Source organism: Cupressus sempervirens, chromosome 2 (genome assembly GCF_028749045.1).
Source record: "Cupressus sempervirens isolate cs-2001-9-10 chromosome 2, ASM2874904v1, whole genome shotgun sequence".
NCBI lineage: Eukaryota > Viridiplantae > Streptophyta > Pinopsida > Cupressales > Cupressaceae > Cupressus > Cupressus sempervirens.
Window position 1 is genome coordinate 624,504,304 of NC_143119.1, and position 16,192 is coordinate 624,520,495.

Below are 16,192 nucleotides of genomic sequence, written 5' to 3' on the forward strand. Positions count from 1 at the left end.
TCCGCCCATGCCCAAGATGACTTACTATAAATAGTAAGTATGCCCAAAGTTGCCTCAAAACCCCTCAAAAAGACCTGCAACTGAAACTATCTAGGCCAAATGGCCTCTAAGTCCCCTTAATGTCCTAGTTAGCCTACGGGACCGTGGGGAAATAGGCTAACGACAACATCATGATATGAATGCTAAAAAGGGGACATTACAGTCCGCCCTTCCCAAAATTGCTTGTCCCCAAGCAATGGTCGAACAACAACCCAATCAATCCACCTAGATCCCAAATGTAGTCATGAACTATACTGTTGTCAGTCAACATAGGCTCCTGCAACAACCTCTGAAAATTAACCAAGAGGAATCCATAATCAAATTGGCGAATACAACTCACCCAAACTCCAAAGCCAAGAACCCATGAGAAACAAGCTCTCGAAATATCAAAACCCAAGTAGAGTAGATAACCCAAACTGCCAACATAGTAAATACCATCAACACATCCCACTAGCCTATGTGGAATGTACAATACAATTCTGCAACAACGATGAATACTCCCGCATGAAACTACACCAAATACAGAGAATCCACACACTGCACACCTACTGCAATTATCACAACTCTGCAGATCACCGGTCACTGTCTCATAACCATAACACCCATGCACTGCTGATAGTGAATAGTCATTACACGGTAGATAGCAAAAACAAGAGCCCAGACCAAACCTGTCTGCCATCAACTCCTCAACACATGGATCAAAAGCAAACCGATGAACATATCCTACAGTATAATGCCGATAAAAAGAACCAATCCCAGTCAAAGACTCATCCTGCAAACGCGATACAACCAACTGTGACTGATCATCAGCTAAGTCAGAGGATGATATAGCCAAGAGTGCAGAATCAACAACAACATCACTAGTCTTTGTGCCCTCCAAGTCAAACATATCACAATGCTCAGCTGCAGCGCCCAACTCAGTTGAACCTGCCTCTAGTGGAAACGGACCAAATATGCCAATACTAGTGTTGTGGACAGATATATTCTCATCTCCACTACCTCTATCAACCTCGACCATGGATATCCGCGGATCACCAGACACCACAACTTGTGACTGTACAGAATCTGGTAAAGACTGCAGTCGCTCTAACTCCATGGTCACCTTAGCCAAATGAAACTGTGACTCCTCAAAAGCCAACTGTGTACTCTCAAGAATCTCAGAAGTCACCTCGAGCTGCTGAGTAAGCTCACTCACCTCATCTTCCTTGGCCAATAATGCTTTGTATGCTGTACTCCCCCACTCCATAAGATAATCTCTGTCGGCTACCAACTGCATATAATTCTGTCCCAGAATCTGAATAGCCTCCCATAAAAAGTGGATCTCTGTCAAGGAAAGATAACTGCCTCCCCGCTCATCACTAGTAGGAGAACCCCATCCATAAACTGCTAACAACTGACGAGCAGCGTCGAAATGCTGGCAAGCGATAGCAATGTCTCGCTCACTAACTCTCAACTGACTAGACACATGATGGCACTGGCTAGACTGTCTCCTACAAACATCCTCTGGCGCACTGTCTAAAGGAGTATCCTCAAAGTCACTGGTCTCTAGAGTATTACCATCCATATCCTGCGAATCAACTCCAAAGCTCATATCAACATACGAAGTATCAAAGTCTGTAGCACTACTGTCCAACTCCTCTGTACCAAAAGAAACTGTCAAGGAAACTAAGTCTTCAAAACTGCCCACTGCATCCTCCTGGATGTCATCAATGCCAATATGATCCTGGGACTCATCTGTACATACTGCCAAATATGAAAGATCATCAACACATTCCAACAAGAATGGTCGATTGGATATATGAACAAAGCCCATCACCGGTGTATAAAAACTAATACTAACATCGGACAAGCTGCTGGCACAAGAAAAGACAACACCGTGCAATCTGCTAATCAAATCCATGATAGCACCCAAACAATCACTGCTACCAAAAAGTGTTAAAGATCTCTAGTCAACTGAATCCCAAACGCTAATATAACAATCTCGAGTCCATATCCGTAAACTAGAATCAGTTGGTAACTCAAGCAAACTCCTCACCTAAGTAATTTGACCAATACCAACTAACTCCACATACCTGTCTAACATTGTCCTTGTATCCTAGATGTGAATGCAAGATGAACCCACAACATTATCAACGACCCCATATGATTTACGTGCTGCAAAAAGCTGAGTATCAGGAGTGCAAGATGAAACTAAACTCAACTCCATGCCATGCTTATCCCCATGTCTCTCCCAGTCCTGTAATGCCAATGGAGTATTCACCAAAGAAGCTCGAGTGTCCTCAAGCTCACGAGAAAGCTGTCAACTTCCTCCTCCTTCCTCCTCAAGGCATCTAAATAGTCTCCAACAAAGCTAAGAAGATGGTCACGATCTGATAAAAGATGTAAATAACTCAACTTCATCGTTCCCATTCCTTCCCTAATCGCCTGTAAGTCAACACAAGAACCTGTTGTGACTCCTTTTTGTCTCTCCTGCAGTTGAATCATCCAAATGTGATTTTCAATCAATCCATGCACCCTATCATGATGAGATAAAGCCGCGACAATATCCTTGTCCCTTGTCTTCAGCTGGCTTGCCAAACCAAGTGAAGAGCTACTAGCCTCTATCTCATGTGAAGAAGCATCCAACTGTGCCTGATACTCATTTTCTGCAAAGTCCTGAATGCTCACTTTTTGATCAACTGTACTATCCTCAAACATGACAGTATCCTCAACTGCTGTAACTTCATCCAACCCAATTGTACTATAATCAATATCAGTGTAAATTACGCAATCCGGTGTGCTTGTGATATCACCTTCTAATGCAACTGGCTCAACCTGCACAACATCCGTAACCCCTTCTGCCTATGAAGATGATGCAGATAAACCATTACCTGAAAATGTGCTAATGTCTCCCTGTATCGAATCCGCATGTCTGTTAAACTCCTCATACAAGTTTCTACTTGTCATAGGGAAGGTACAATCCTTAGGCCTATCAATTAGGCTCTTTAACCACGTACGTGCCATAGGTGACAAATTCCTCTCTTTTGTCCAAACATACCATAAGTCTTTTTCCAAAAGTTTAGAAATTTCATCCTCCCCCTCAAACAAGATTGTGAACATGATGGTGTGCATTGATGCCAATAGTCTGTTGGGATGAAACTCGTCCATAATATTCCAAAATGTATTAAACATCCTGCGAATGTCACTAATACAACCAATTGCCAGCATAATATTTTCAAATCTACACCATGCAAATACTTCAAGTAATCTTGCCCTCTTTGTCAAATAAGGGTCCCGAATGTTGTCCAACTTTTCAAAGCTTTTTACCATGGCATGAAGTACCTCTTTCATAATCTGATCGTCATAAGAATCAAGGCCAGCTATTATCCTCATGATTTCACTAATGCAAGAGAGAGCCATAAGTCTTATTACCTCATCATGATGTCTCAATAATCGGGGCTTAGCCAACGAACCAAATGTTGGAGATAACGTTGTTTGCATAGCATCGGGTCTTGACTGATCAAACTTGCCTAAATAAGTTTCCAACTCCTACAAAGTTCTTAGAAGGTCCTCTGTTCGCTGAAATGGACAATCTAATTTCTTCTTTACATTGTGCATTCTTTCTTCCAAATCCTTGTCTCCTGTTAAAGCCATACTGATAATTGAATTCAATCTGAAATAACCCAATCAGGCTAGCAAGAAATGGCTCTAATACCACTGTAATGACCCTCCTCAAATCTGCTCTCAAAAAATGCTGATGAAAGCTCAAAGAATTTCATCAAACAATTCACATGCAAGGGACGTATGACTGGTATAGTATTTCAGCTGGCTTTAAATGACTCTTTTTCAATTTGCATCAATGAAAATCTTGTGCTAAAAGACTCCAAATGGACTACACAATGGCCTAACATGAGTGTGCTACTAATTTTGACAATATTCAGTGCATATATATGATCTAAGCATGAGAAATGAACACTTACAGCCAACTGACATTTTTACAAATAGTTGGTGTACAAGCTAACTAGCTGATAAATAATGATATTGAATTGCTTAAATGACACCAGCAACTATTATCTTCTTAATTTGCAATGAAATTTCTAATACAATGCTCATGAAATATGGCCAAGACTTTTGGCATTTACATGGATTACAAAATGATAATGCTGGTATAATGCACACTTACAACTGAAACTTATAACACCCTAAAAAACAATACTAACAAAGGAACCTGGTTGTAGATGGCTGTAATAATTTCCTTCAATGCTGCCCCTTCTGCTTTGCTTTTCCAATTTGCTTTTTCGACTGCTTTTTCGGATCCGCTTTTTGAACTACTTTTACGGATTGCTTTTTCAGCCTGCTTTTTCGATTTTGCTTTTTTGGGCTGCTTTTTCGTATCTGCTTTTTCGAACTGCTACCATGTTGAATCTCAAGAACATATCTTTCAATGGCGTCAAGATTTCCAGCTTGAAGGGATTTCGTCCTTCAAACTATTGAGACATAATCTCCAGAAAATTTTCCAATTTCTTTGATATTTCCAAGCATACTTAAAAGAAGCTCTTCCATTTCTTTTATAGTGTTCTCACAAGGGCTTTTTATTAGGGTTTTTTATTAGGAAAAGAGTAAGGATTTAAGGCTTAAGTATGTATTATACGTCAATTATTATTGCTACATATTATGATAATAAAGAGTTGGAATTCTCTTAGAATGAAATAAACATAATCTAAACCTTAGTTGGGAATTTGAGAGAAAATTAAGTAGGACCCTATTAGGGGTCATTACAAATAATCACATATTTAGGTAGACTCCATAACCTTTACCAATGTTCTCCTTGCCTATACTAAAATGGGGCCTTGATCCAACGGATTGTCATCCACTAGAATATAAAGGATAAAAGGTTTTTGTCAATTGTTCCAGTTGCAGATGCCAAATGCTATCACTAGAAGTAAAGGGAGACTCCAAAAACATTACAAGCATCCTCCTTGCTTGTGCCAAAATGGGAGGTTTGGAATAGGGTATGCGTATTGATCAAATCATAAAGGAGAGATAAATGTTGTCAAATGTAGTTGCGACAACCTTGGTAGACATGTATGTGAAATGTGGAAGCATAAACAAGGCATCCAAATTGTTTGACATGGTAGCTCAAAGAAACGTGTTCTCATGGACTGCAACGTTCAAACAATATGCATAAAACAGATTCGATGAGAAGAAGACTTTATAAACTTTCAGGTAAATGCAATTATCAGGCATAAAGGCAAATTCCACAACCTTTGACAACATCTTTCTTGCTCGTGTCAAAATAGGAGATTTGGATAAGGGTATGGGCATGACAGAGGAATTTTAGTAGATGTAGTTACAACTGCCCCTTAGACATGAATTAAAAATGCCAAAGCATCCCAACCCTCAAACTTAATTCTAATCTTAAACCTAACGCTAACCATCATTCAATCTTAATCAAAAACTAAGCTTAATCATAACAAACCCTAATTTCAGCCCTAATTTTGACTTTAAATTCGTAACTCTAACCTTAATCTTCACCTTAACACTAAGCCTAATCCTATTTAGCTGATAACCCTAAACATGATAAAGTAAATATATATCAATGAGACACAGTACAAGGAAGGATCCCAAGAGACTTATGAGGAGGAGCTCAACTATTGATTTATGTTTGCTATGTCATGCTATACATTATTAGCACTCTTTTCTGATCTATAGGAGAAAGACGTGTTCCATGGACAGGTAAGAAACAAAACTGTGTATCTTAATTGACAGCAGAAGCAGAATATGTTGCTACTGCAATAAATTTTACACAGGTAATCTGGATAAAGCAAATTAATCTCCAATGTATTAGTAAAGATATATCTTACTATTGGCATAATCATTCCAACACTTTTTGGTGCAAGTGCTAGTGCGTATCGGTTGTACATATGAGTACCTCATCCTACTATGTTTTGCGAGGTGATCCTTGTCAATGCAATTGAACTTGCCAGTCCTCATAATGCACTCTTGTTTAGATAAACAATATTTAATATAAAAAAATATAAAGTTTGATTCACTTGCAGTTTGAAATATTTGCTTGCTTACAAGCAACCTGTTGCACTCTGTATTTTCTGCACAGTAGGGATGTTATGGATCAGGTAATCCATAAACTTGTCTAGTTCAGTTGTAAATCGGCATACATCTGCTTAGCACACTCTATCGTCTTTCCTAGAATAAGATTGTCCCTGGAAATAAATGCAGAATATGCTGTGGATAAAATTCATAATGATGCTTCATTATGTAAGAAATCACTGTTAGTAAACTCTCATTTACACTAAGAAATCTTGTCTGTGAATCAACTGGCATCCTATTCTTATGTTCTATTGCATAAGCTGTCCCTTCATCAAAAGCTTATACAACATTTTGAATTGAGTTATTGGAATCCTCTCCCCGCTTAGTATGCCAACATTAATCTGAATGTATTTAAGATTCGCATAACAAATTGGCCACAGCATATTGTTAGATTTGCTTGATGACAGGTGATACACAACCACAATCTACTGTCTACATAAAATGTTCATTTCAACTTTTCCTATTTTCTTCTTAAAGGCAAGCATGTCCACGATTACACCTTCTCATGCATTGAACAAATTTACACTCAACCACAATCTATCTCTCAGAAATTTGCAACTATACGTCCACAACAGTAAAGTAATAATACTGCAGATTCTCTTGATTCAAGACACTAAATTATGAACATACCTCAACCTGCATGGCTGTACCATATAAAATTTCTTCCCGTTCAATTAAGCGTTGATGAAGCAAGCAATAATGGTCCACATCAAAGCTCACAACAGGCTCAGTTTGAATGTAAAAGCCAGCAAGCTGTGTTAACACATGAGAAGCCATGACTTGGCCAAAAATAGCAGGAATAGTTCCCAAGACTGGTATGATACGAACTCTGAAACCTGGTACAATCTGATGTCAGGATCCCAATCACACGTCAAAAAATCAATGCCTTATAGATGTGACAAGTTTTCACACTCCAGTATTTATAAGTACAGGAAATATTTGTCACTTATATGCGCAACTAAATAATAAAAATCTTATCCATAAATAGTGCAATAAATAATGGTCTGTAAGAATGTAAGCAAGAAATAAAGAAAGCAATATATCAACAGTCATAAATAACCAAACTAGGTGGACAGCACATTAGAACAGTAATCAGCAGTGCTAAAACAACTTCAAAAGCCAAAAGTAAAAATCTATAACAAAATACAATATTTTTAAATTTTTGCTTGCAGAATAAATCCAATTTTAACTTTAAATATTTATACTAGAAACAAAAAATAATAAATCATTGCCTTTCCATTACAAAACAAGAAAAAGATATTTCAAAAAGACTCCAACATGATCTAGAATATAATATACAGGTTACAGACAAGGATAATTATTTAGGCAACACAGAAAATCTTTAAAATTTTGTAAACGTAGGTACCTGATATTCTGATGGATTCTCTTCTTCTCCATTTGGTCCTTTGAAGGGAAGCAACTTAACTTTAGGTTTCTCCAAAGAAAAGACCACACTTATGCCCCCATCAATTCCATGTTCCCGTCTCAATCGATGTCTCACCTAATAAAGGATTTAGTTCAGTAAGAATAGAAAGATGCTGAAACAACTACATACAGGGAATCTAACTAGGAACAATAATTAATTGAAGCCCATGAATTTATAATGAGTTTGTTTACAAAGACATAGAGGTAGTTAATTGCAATTTACGAATGCCTTATAATTTTGAAACCCTTCCAGAGTGTTCTGAGGAAGGGGCATTTTAGTGGAAATTCGATGAAGAGAGTACTTTAGTTCAACTTATTTTAAATTTTCGTCAGAGAAAAGGAATACCAAATTTGTGCAACAATTAACAAAATTTTGAACTTGCAGTTGATGTAAAGGATCTCAAATACCAAGCATAAACTTCAAAAGTAGAGCCAAAGGTACACCACCAGATTCACTGAATTTTATTAAAGATTTCTACATCCACCAATTATTTCAAAACCCCTAAAAATCATTCAAAATTGCCATAACAAAGGATTAAGCCAAGAATTGCATAAGTGCATGCACTGTCTTATATAAATTGACTGCCTATGAAACAAAAGAAAGAGGGTTTTGCAAGCTCACAGAGACTATTGTTTACCGTACAGGGTAAAGATGCTTAACGCATGTAGTATAGCACGATACAACATAGAACAAATACTTTATTCATATATGCAATATGCACTCAATGCTTACAATTCGAATACCATGATTACAATGATCATTACAATTCCATTCCGGATGGTGTACATATACCTTCTCAAAGGGGTGACTCAAGTGTCACACACTCGTTTAGATACTATTCTACCTGTCGGCTACAATATAGATTTTATCGAACCGACATCATCATCCCCCCCAAAAGAAAAGTCATCTCCGAACGACAATTACAAAATATCCGAGACAAATTAACAAAATAGAATACACTAATTGTGACTAACTATAATAGGATAGATCTTTTTCCATCATATCACATTCACATTTCTCCCATGCCTGCACCAAACTGGTCTCCAAAACACATTGCATCTATAACCTCCACTTACACAATATTGTCACCTTAGCCACACTAACCTTGATAGCCACCTATGCCACCTTCTCTACTTCAACTCCTGGGTATGCTAAGCCAAGTGTCACTCTACTGCCTCCAGCTTGATGATCAGCTCCTCCCGAGCTCTCTATGCATCCACCAAGACAGCCTCACGTCCAACACCTACTCTGAGTGCCTCAAAGCATATCACCCCTCTCGAAAGGCTTGCCCCAGTGCTCTCTCCCCCTCTAGCAGACAGACACTCCATGCCTGCAACAGCTCTAGGTCTCATCAACTGGTCACACTTCCCACAATTGATAACTAAACTGACTAGGGGTTTAGGGGGCATCGCCCCTGCGGGGCGCACTCCCTGGACCAATTTAGCACTCTCAAACCCACATAAAAGTCCATGGAACACACCATTTTTGTGATTTTCTTCTGATTCCATACTCTTTCTGCCAACCGCTTATGTTTTCTTCATTACCTGGTTATGTCTGTCCCTCCGGTACCATACATTTTCCATTGTCGACTTTTTTGATTTGTTGTCTTTTCTTTTTTTTTTGAACCTCCTATCACCCTTCTTCTGTGTTTATCGGTGTACTGCAATCTGCTTCCCTTCAAGTATGGTGATCTCTTATTATTTCGCAGCTTCACTCCATACGGTGTACGACTACATGATGCAATGCTTCTATAGTGTATTCCTTTGTCCATATGATGGTGACACAACCCAAGAACAGAATGGACACAACAGAAAAGGGAAATTATATTAACTGAGAAAATAAGCTAGTACAAATAGTACAGAGAAAATAAACTTCAGAACATGCCCTAAGGGCTTACAATAGCATAAATCTGGAGAATATTTCTCCTTTTAGCACCTCCTCTCAAACTCCACTCCGAACTGCCTTTTACAATGCCAAAAATCTCCTTAAATAGACCCCGGAGCGTTAAGGACTAGGAGTACATTCTAGAAAGTGCTAGTAGGCATCCACCGACAAAATAGAAGGTTCCAGAAGCTGCGTCAGAAGTCGGTGCAAATCTAGAAGAATCCAGAAACAGTAGCCGAACTTCCGGGAGGCATAACTTTTGAACCGTAGCTCCAATTGACGAACCGTTTACATTTTTGGAAAGCTCTCAAAGCGCTCTATAGCCCTATGGACCAGCTTCGCTCGTCCCCCATTTTTCGACTCTTTTCAAGGTCATTTAATGCCCCAAACCTGACTTTGAAGCATTCTTAGGAGGTCTCCAAAACCCAAAAAACTGCAATAACTTTCAAACCGTGGGGCCTTTTGACCTGATTCTTTTTCTGGAATGCTCTAAATCACAATTACATTCATCTGGCCAATTCACACCTTCTAGGTCACCAAAATGATGGCCAAATTGCATGCTCCTATTTTTTTGGGATTTTCAAACACACTGATAGTGGAACTGTGAGAGTTGGAACCTTTATTTGACCCAAATGGGTATCCAAAAATGTAAAGACATGAAACAGAAACTAAGTCTAAGTACATTTTTTTTTTGGGTGACACAGGATTGCCCTTATACCTCTGGATGCTCCTGCATCACCATACGACCGTACAGTCTATTTCTATCGTTGTTTTTTGCTTGTATAGGGTCGTACGGTGTTTTCCCCTTCAAACAATGTTCTATGTTCGTATGCAACTACACTTTGCTTCCTTGGTGTACATTAGGCCATATGGTGTCTTTGCCAAGTTTATTTTCTTCTTGTATTTTCTGTACGGTCTATACATGGCATGTTACTCTGTGCTAGTTCCTGCCTATGTCGTATTGTGCCACTATTTTTCCATATGGTGCTCGTTGCTAGCCTTTGTCGCCACTGTACGACTTTCTATATTCCTTGAGTCCGTACAGCGCATATGTTGTTCTTTCCTTGTCCGTACAGTTTGTACGATGATGCCTCCAGCTTCCTAGTTGCCTTGTCGTACGATGTGTTAGTGCACCTTTGCACGATTTCTATTCTTCTCCTGGCCATACAATGGATCGTCTAAAATCACCTCCTGACTCGTACAAGGCCGTACGGTCCATTATATCCTCCCTTTCATACTCTTAATTTCATACGTTCGTACGGCCCCTATACATATGTTTCATTTGTCCATACAGTTCAATTCCATTGTGTGGTGATTGCTTCCTTGACTGTTATTCTTCTCATTCTCCATTCAACGACACCTTTCATAATCTCCTTCTTGATGGTCATACGGTATCGACCGTACGGTGGTGACCTTTTTCTATGCTTACCATAACGTACGGAAATGCTTCTCCTACTACCATATTTCCTTATTACACATATTAGTATCTACCTCTTTTCTTCAACTTACTCTAAAAAAAATCATATTCTATTTTACACTTATTTTTACATATATACATTAATATTTATTATTTATACTGTCTTCAGTTGCTCGTCCCCGGAGGTGTGTTATTTCTTTCATGGTAGATTTTCAATTTCGATCCATTCGCTACATCAGGCACTTCCTTCCCATCTAGTGTCCATAATTTGATTGCCCCATTATCACCGACTTCGTAGATTTTATATGGCCCAACCCACTTTATTTGAAATTTGCTTGGTCTGATCTTGTTGTGCCCATTATACTTCAACACTAGTTGTCCCGATTGAAATTTGTTCAACTTCAAGTGCTTGTTGTGCCATGCCTTGTGCCTGCAGTCGTCACTCATCCAGTTTATTTAAATTGTACAACCTCTCTCTCAGACTTTCCATATCTCCCAATTTGTTCTTGATCGTGATCCTTAAACTCGGTATCATGAATTCCATCGGCTGCCACTCCTTGCCGTCAATAACTATATTCTTGATTCTAGAACCTTCACTCCATACTGCTGCAATTTTTATTAAGCCCTTCCTCATTGTTTCCTATGCAGACCGTACAATGTGTTTTCCTTGCTGCCAGTACCTTTCTACTAACTCCGTGGTGCGGTGTAACCTTTTCTCTCTGCGCAGTTTGTTCACCGTGTACCATACGGTGGAATCTTTCCTTTTTTTGGGTTCGTATGGTATGTTTTTCCCTTCAACTTGATCCATAACCGCCTTTCCTTCTTCCGCTTCTCTGTATTCCTTCGGATACTCATTTTCCTCTCCTTTCTCACCTTCGTCAACCCTTAACATATTACAGCTCGGAAAGAGTTTGTAATCCTCCATCTGCTAGTGTAGCAGTCCATTCACCAAATCTAGGTCGTCATTAGTCAACCCGCCTTCCAATATCAATACCCCTTCCTCGTCTAGTTCCATCTGCTTCTTCCCTTCATCCTCTCCTTTTGAATCGAACGATCCAGCTTCTTCTCCCACCATTTGTGTGTAAATCAATAATGAATCTTCGTCCTCTGCTCTCCATTGATAGTGTATTCTTCTTCCAGTCGTGTTTAAACTTTGCTTGTATGATCCATCCTTATCGAAGAATGGCGTCATATCCCCTTCTTTTTAGTGGAATGACTACAAAGTCAAGCAAGAACGGTTGTGTTCCAATAGTTATTGGTTGTGCCATCAGGATCCCTAGAGGCTTAATGCCATGTTGGTTTGCAGTTAGCAATTGGAACGTGGGTAGCCACAACGTCCGCTCTCCCAACTTCTTCCAAGTATCTTCTAATAGGACATTTACCCCTGAACCTCCGTCCACAATTGTGTCTATTAGTACAGTGCCCAGAATGCCCATCTCAACTACTATCAGATGCCTTCCTATCGTAAGTGCCAGTAACATTGGGTCTGTTGCCGTTGTTCCATTACTATCCCTTCCTATTTCCTTTGTCACTCTTGCGGGCGGTGTCATATTCATAATAGTTGTTTGCAACTGTGGCATCGTGAGGTCATTTAATTTAATAGGAACTTTTGTTTGCATTATCTACCTCATCATGTTCTATTCCGTCAAGTTCCTTTTCGAAGTTTCGACAGTGTCTTGGACTTGCGATTTCCTTGCTTTCATCTGTCTTTCTATCTCTGTTTGTGCTTTTTGTAGCCTCTCCTTTTCTTCTGCATCAGGGTTTTTTTTTTTCTTCACCTGCTCCCGTGTGACTGGTAAGACCTTCTCATCACATGTTTCAATGCTTAATAGATTTACACCTTGCTTTGGGCATTTTGAATCTTCAAGGTCCCTCGGACCACAGCATCTGCATAGTAGTTGTGGCGTCTCCTTCATAGTACAGTCTCTAGCGAAGTGGCCCTAGAGGTTGCACGCACGGCACTGAATCATCGACCGTCCACTTGCGTCATACTGTATTCGACTCTGGCCTCCATTGTTACTGTTTCTGTTATTGCCACCCCTTCCACATCTATTATCGTTGCAATATCCTCCCGAAGTTGCATCGTTGCTTGTGTTATTTTTGATGGAAACTTCCTACGTTAGTAACACCTGTTGGTGTCCTTTCGATTTCATGTTAAACGGGCACTCCTTTAGGGAATGTCCCGCAACCTGGCAGATGTCACAAAATTATTTTTTCGGGCATGAGCCCTTTGTATGGCCATCTTCTTTACAGTCTGTGCACCAGAGTTCTTCCTTCACTGTGTGTAGATTCTTTTTCAAATTCTTAAATTCTTTCATCATTCTGAGCATATCTTTCTGTAATGCTTGGACCTTCTTGTTTGAATCCTCGACACTACTGCTACTTTCAAAGGATGAATCGTCTAAATCCAATGACTTATGCTTTTTCTTCTTATTTGTCTTTTGTTCACTTTCCAAATCCATTGCACGATTATACGCATCAGCATACGACGCGGGTGGTACAATTTTCATCTTCTTTTTCAAAGCTGGTCGTAGCCCCTCCATAAACCATCGTTTCTTCAATCTGTCCACCAGCTGACTTTCCATCTTCCCAACCAGCTCTTTTAGCCATCCGGCATAGGCCCAAATTGTTTCATTCTTTCCTTGCTTGGTGCTATATATCTCCACTACTATTTCATTATCGTCCCGTAGCAATCGGAACTCTGCTATGAACTCTTTTCTAACATCCGCCCATGTAGTCAGTTTTTGAGAGTCGGCATCCGAAAACCAATCAATTGCCACACCCCGTAGGGTTGCTGGGAACTATCTAACCCAATCATCCTAATCCATCATGCCATTTGCTGTCCATATGGTTTCGCATGTCTTGCAATGTCTAATTGGATCTGTTGTTCCATCACCATTAAATTTCGGTAATTTTTCTTTGGGACCTGCCATTACTACTTTCTTTTGATTCTGAGGTACTTGCTAAGCACCCGCATTGTTCTGAATACCTACGTTGTCCTGAGTACCTGCGTTGTTCTGAATAACAGCGCTATTTTGAGTACCCACACTGTTCTGAGCACCCGCTTTGTTCTGAGCACCCGCGCTATTTTGCACAACACCCGCGTTGTTCTGTCCAACCACGCTGCTTTGAACAACCGTCCTACTTTCGACAACCACATTACTTGGTGAGAAAAGATCTTCCTCAAGCGAAGTTGTTCGACTCTCTTCCTGTATCCTTTCGTCGGGTGTATTGAGAACGAAGAGTTCACTCCGCACTCGTGCTCCCTCGGCACTTCGAGCCATGCGAGTTGCTTCCCTTCCGTTCTGCTGCTCTACCCTCGATGTATATAGATTAATGAACTCCTCCCTTGTTTCTTCCACCAAATTCAATCTCTATCGAGTCTCTTCCAGTAATTCCTCGGTACTCCTTGACCTACTAGGTGACTGCACTCCCTCCATCTATGCCCCTTCACTCCCTCGGTGTCCGTCGGCAATCTGTTGAAGCTTCTGTCTGCGCTCTGCTTGTTGTGCTAAAATTAAAACTTCTTGTGCTGTACGTATTTCATCCTTGTCTTTTACCTTGTTCCTATCCTTGTTAAGCAAATTCAGAATTAATCTTCATAACATTCCTTAGTTCCAAATTCATTTGGCAACGACGCCAAATGTTAACTGTCCGGGGTAAAGATACCTTACGCATGTAGTATAGCACGATACAACATAGAATAGATACTTTATTCGTATATGCAATATGCACTCAATGCTTATAATCTAAATACCATAATTAAAATGATCATTACAATTCCATTCTAGATGGTGTACATATACCTTCCTGAAGGGGTGACTCAAGCGTCACACGCCCGTTTGGATACTATTCTACTCGTTGGCTACAATATAGATTTTACCGACAACAACTATGTAAAACGACAACAATTTGACCACCTCCAACCAGACCACTCAGTAATGCTATAATTTATAGTATTAAATTTACCATGGATACCAACATCTTAATATGACCTTATTTTCATTGGCAAATCTACTCATAGGTTGCAAGAGTATTTATACCCTTGAACACTTTTGTAGATCTATAAGGATGCAGGTCAAGACTAGCAAGACCAAAACCAAACTTTGCTCCCAATAGCACAAGGCCGAACCAATATAAGTTCTTCCAAGGCCACACTCTTGAAATAGTAACCAAACACAAGTACCTTGGGATCAACTTCAACAGTTGCAGGAAAAAAAGAACTTTGGGAGTTCAGAAAGCTTTACTAACTCTCCAAAATAGATGTAGAAAGGCATAGGTTTGGAAAATCATTCAAATTCCTTTTGAGATTTTAGTGCTTCAATGATGCTCTATGGGTGTAAATAGTGGGCTAGCAGCAGCTCAAGCTCAAACTCAAACTGGAAAGGAATTGAGAGAGTTTTAAAGTGCTTGATCACAAGCAAGTTAAAAATAAAAGGCTCAATCCTAACGAGATCATGCTCTCAGAAATGAGGGCAAATCCTACTTAACCAACTGCTATGGGTCATGTCATAAGATAATTACAACAAATTGAACAAATGAGTGTTAGTCGATGACCTAAGATAGTTTTCACAGCACGACCAAAAGGAAAAAGATCTTGGATAAATCAAACTAGCAAATGGAATACTCATTGAATGTTTGTAGTCATTGTACAATGTATATTGTTATGCTCGATAATATTCATTATCCATCAATGTATTAAGTTGTTTATCACTCTCATGTAGTTGTAAGTGTTAGTTGTTTGACAATTGTGTTCCTCTTGGGAACAATTGGGTCTTTTAAATATGTTGCATATCATCAAAGAAAGCAGTATGGTGTAATCGGATGAACTATAATCCTTAGCTGACCATCTCTGGTCTTTTTCTCAGTAATAATTTTATGAGTGAATAAAGACATATTTTACTATTCTATCTTGTATATACCATCATCCTTACTTCATGTATTTAATTTATCAAATTTAACAATAAGCATTTGCCAGTATTGCCTTAAAAAGAATCTGGTCAGAACTGCATGATTCATGCACTTAGATCGTAATAAAGGTGAGAGGAGGCCGCAAGGTGGTAGAGACCAAGCAATTAGGCAATCTTCAAAGTTATAGAAAAATGAGAATGAAGAAGATAACAAGAAACATTCAAGGAAAATCCAATTGGACGGTTCCCAAATTGGAGCACTTAATGAGTACAAGTAAAGGAAAAACCATTAGCTGAAGTCATCGTTGGGAGGAACAGAACCATTAGGGGACGAAGGCACAAAATTATATGGGGAGTGAGCAGAACAAAATTATGACACCTGCCACTCCCAAACAAAATAGTATCTAACGTTGTTGACCAATTAGACAA

The 16,192-nt window shown here is 39.3% G+C and overlaps 1 protein-coding gene across 1 annotated transcript in view; it reads right to left on the reverse strand.

The window, feature by feature from the left end:
* LOC149574925 (NAD(P)-binding Rossmann-fold superfamily protein) overlaps window positions 1–16,192 on the reverse strand; it is a 230,827-nt gene that overhangs the window by 88,475 nt on the left and 126,160 nt on the right. The window contains exons 7-8 of the mRNA XM_089814774.1: window positions 7,493–7,627; window positions 6,757–6,972 (exon numbers count right to left, since the gene is read on the reverse strand). Coding sequence (XP_089670900.1) covers window positions 6,757–6,972; window positions 7,493–7,627 — 351 coding nt within the window. The remainder of the gene's footprint in view (window positions 1–6,756; window positions 6,973–7,492; window positions 7,628–16,192) is intronic.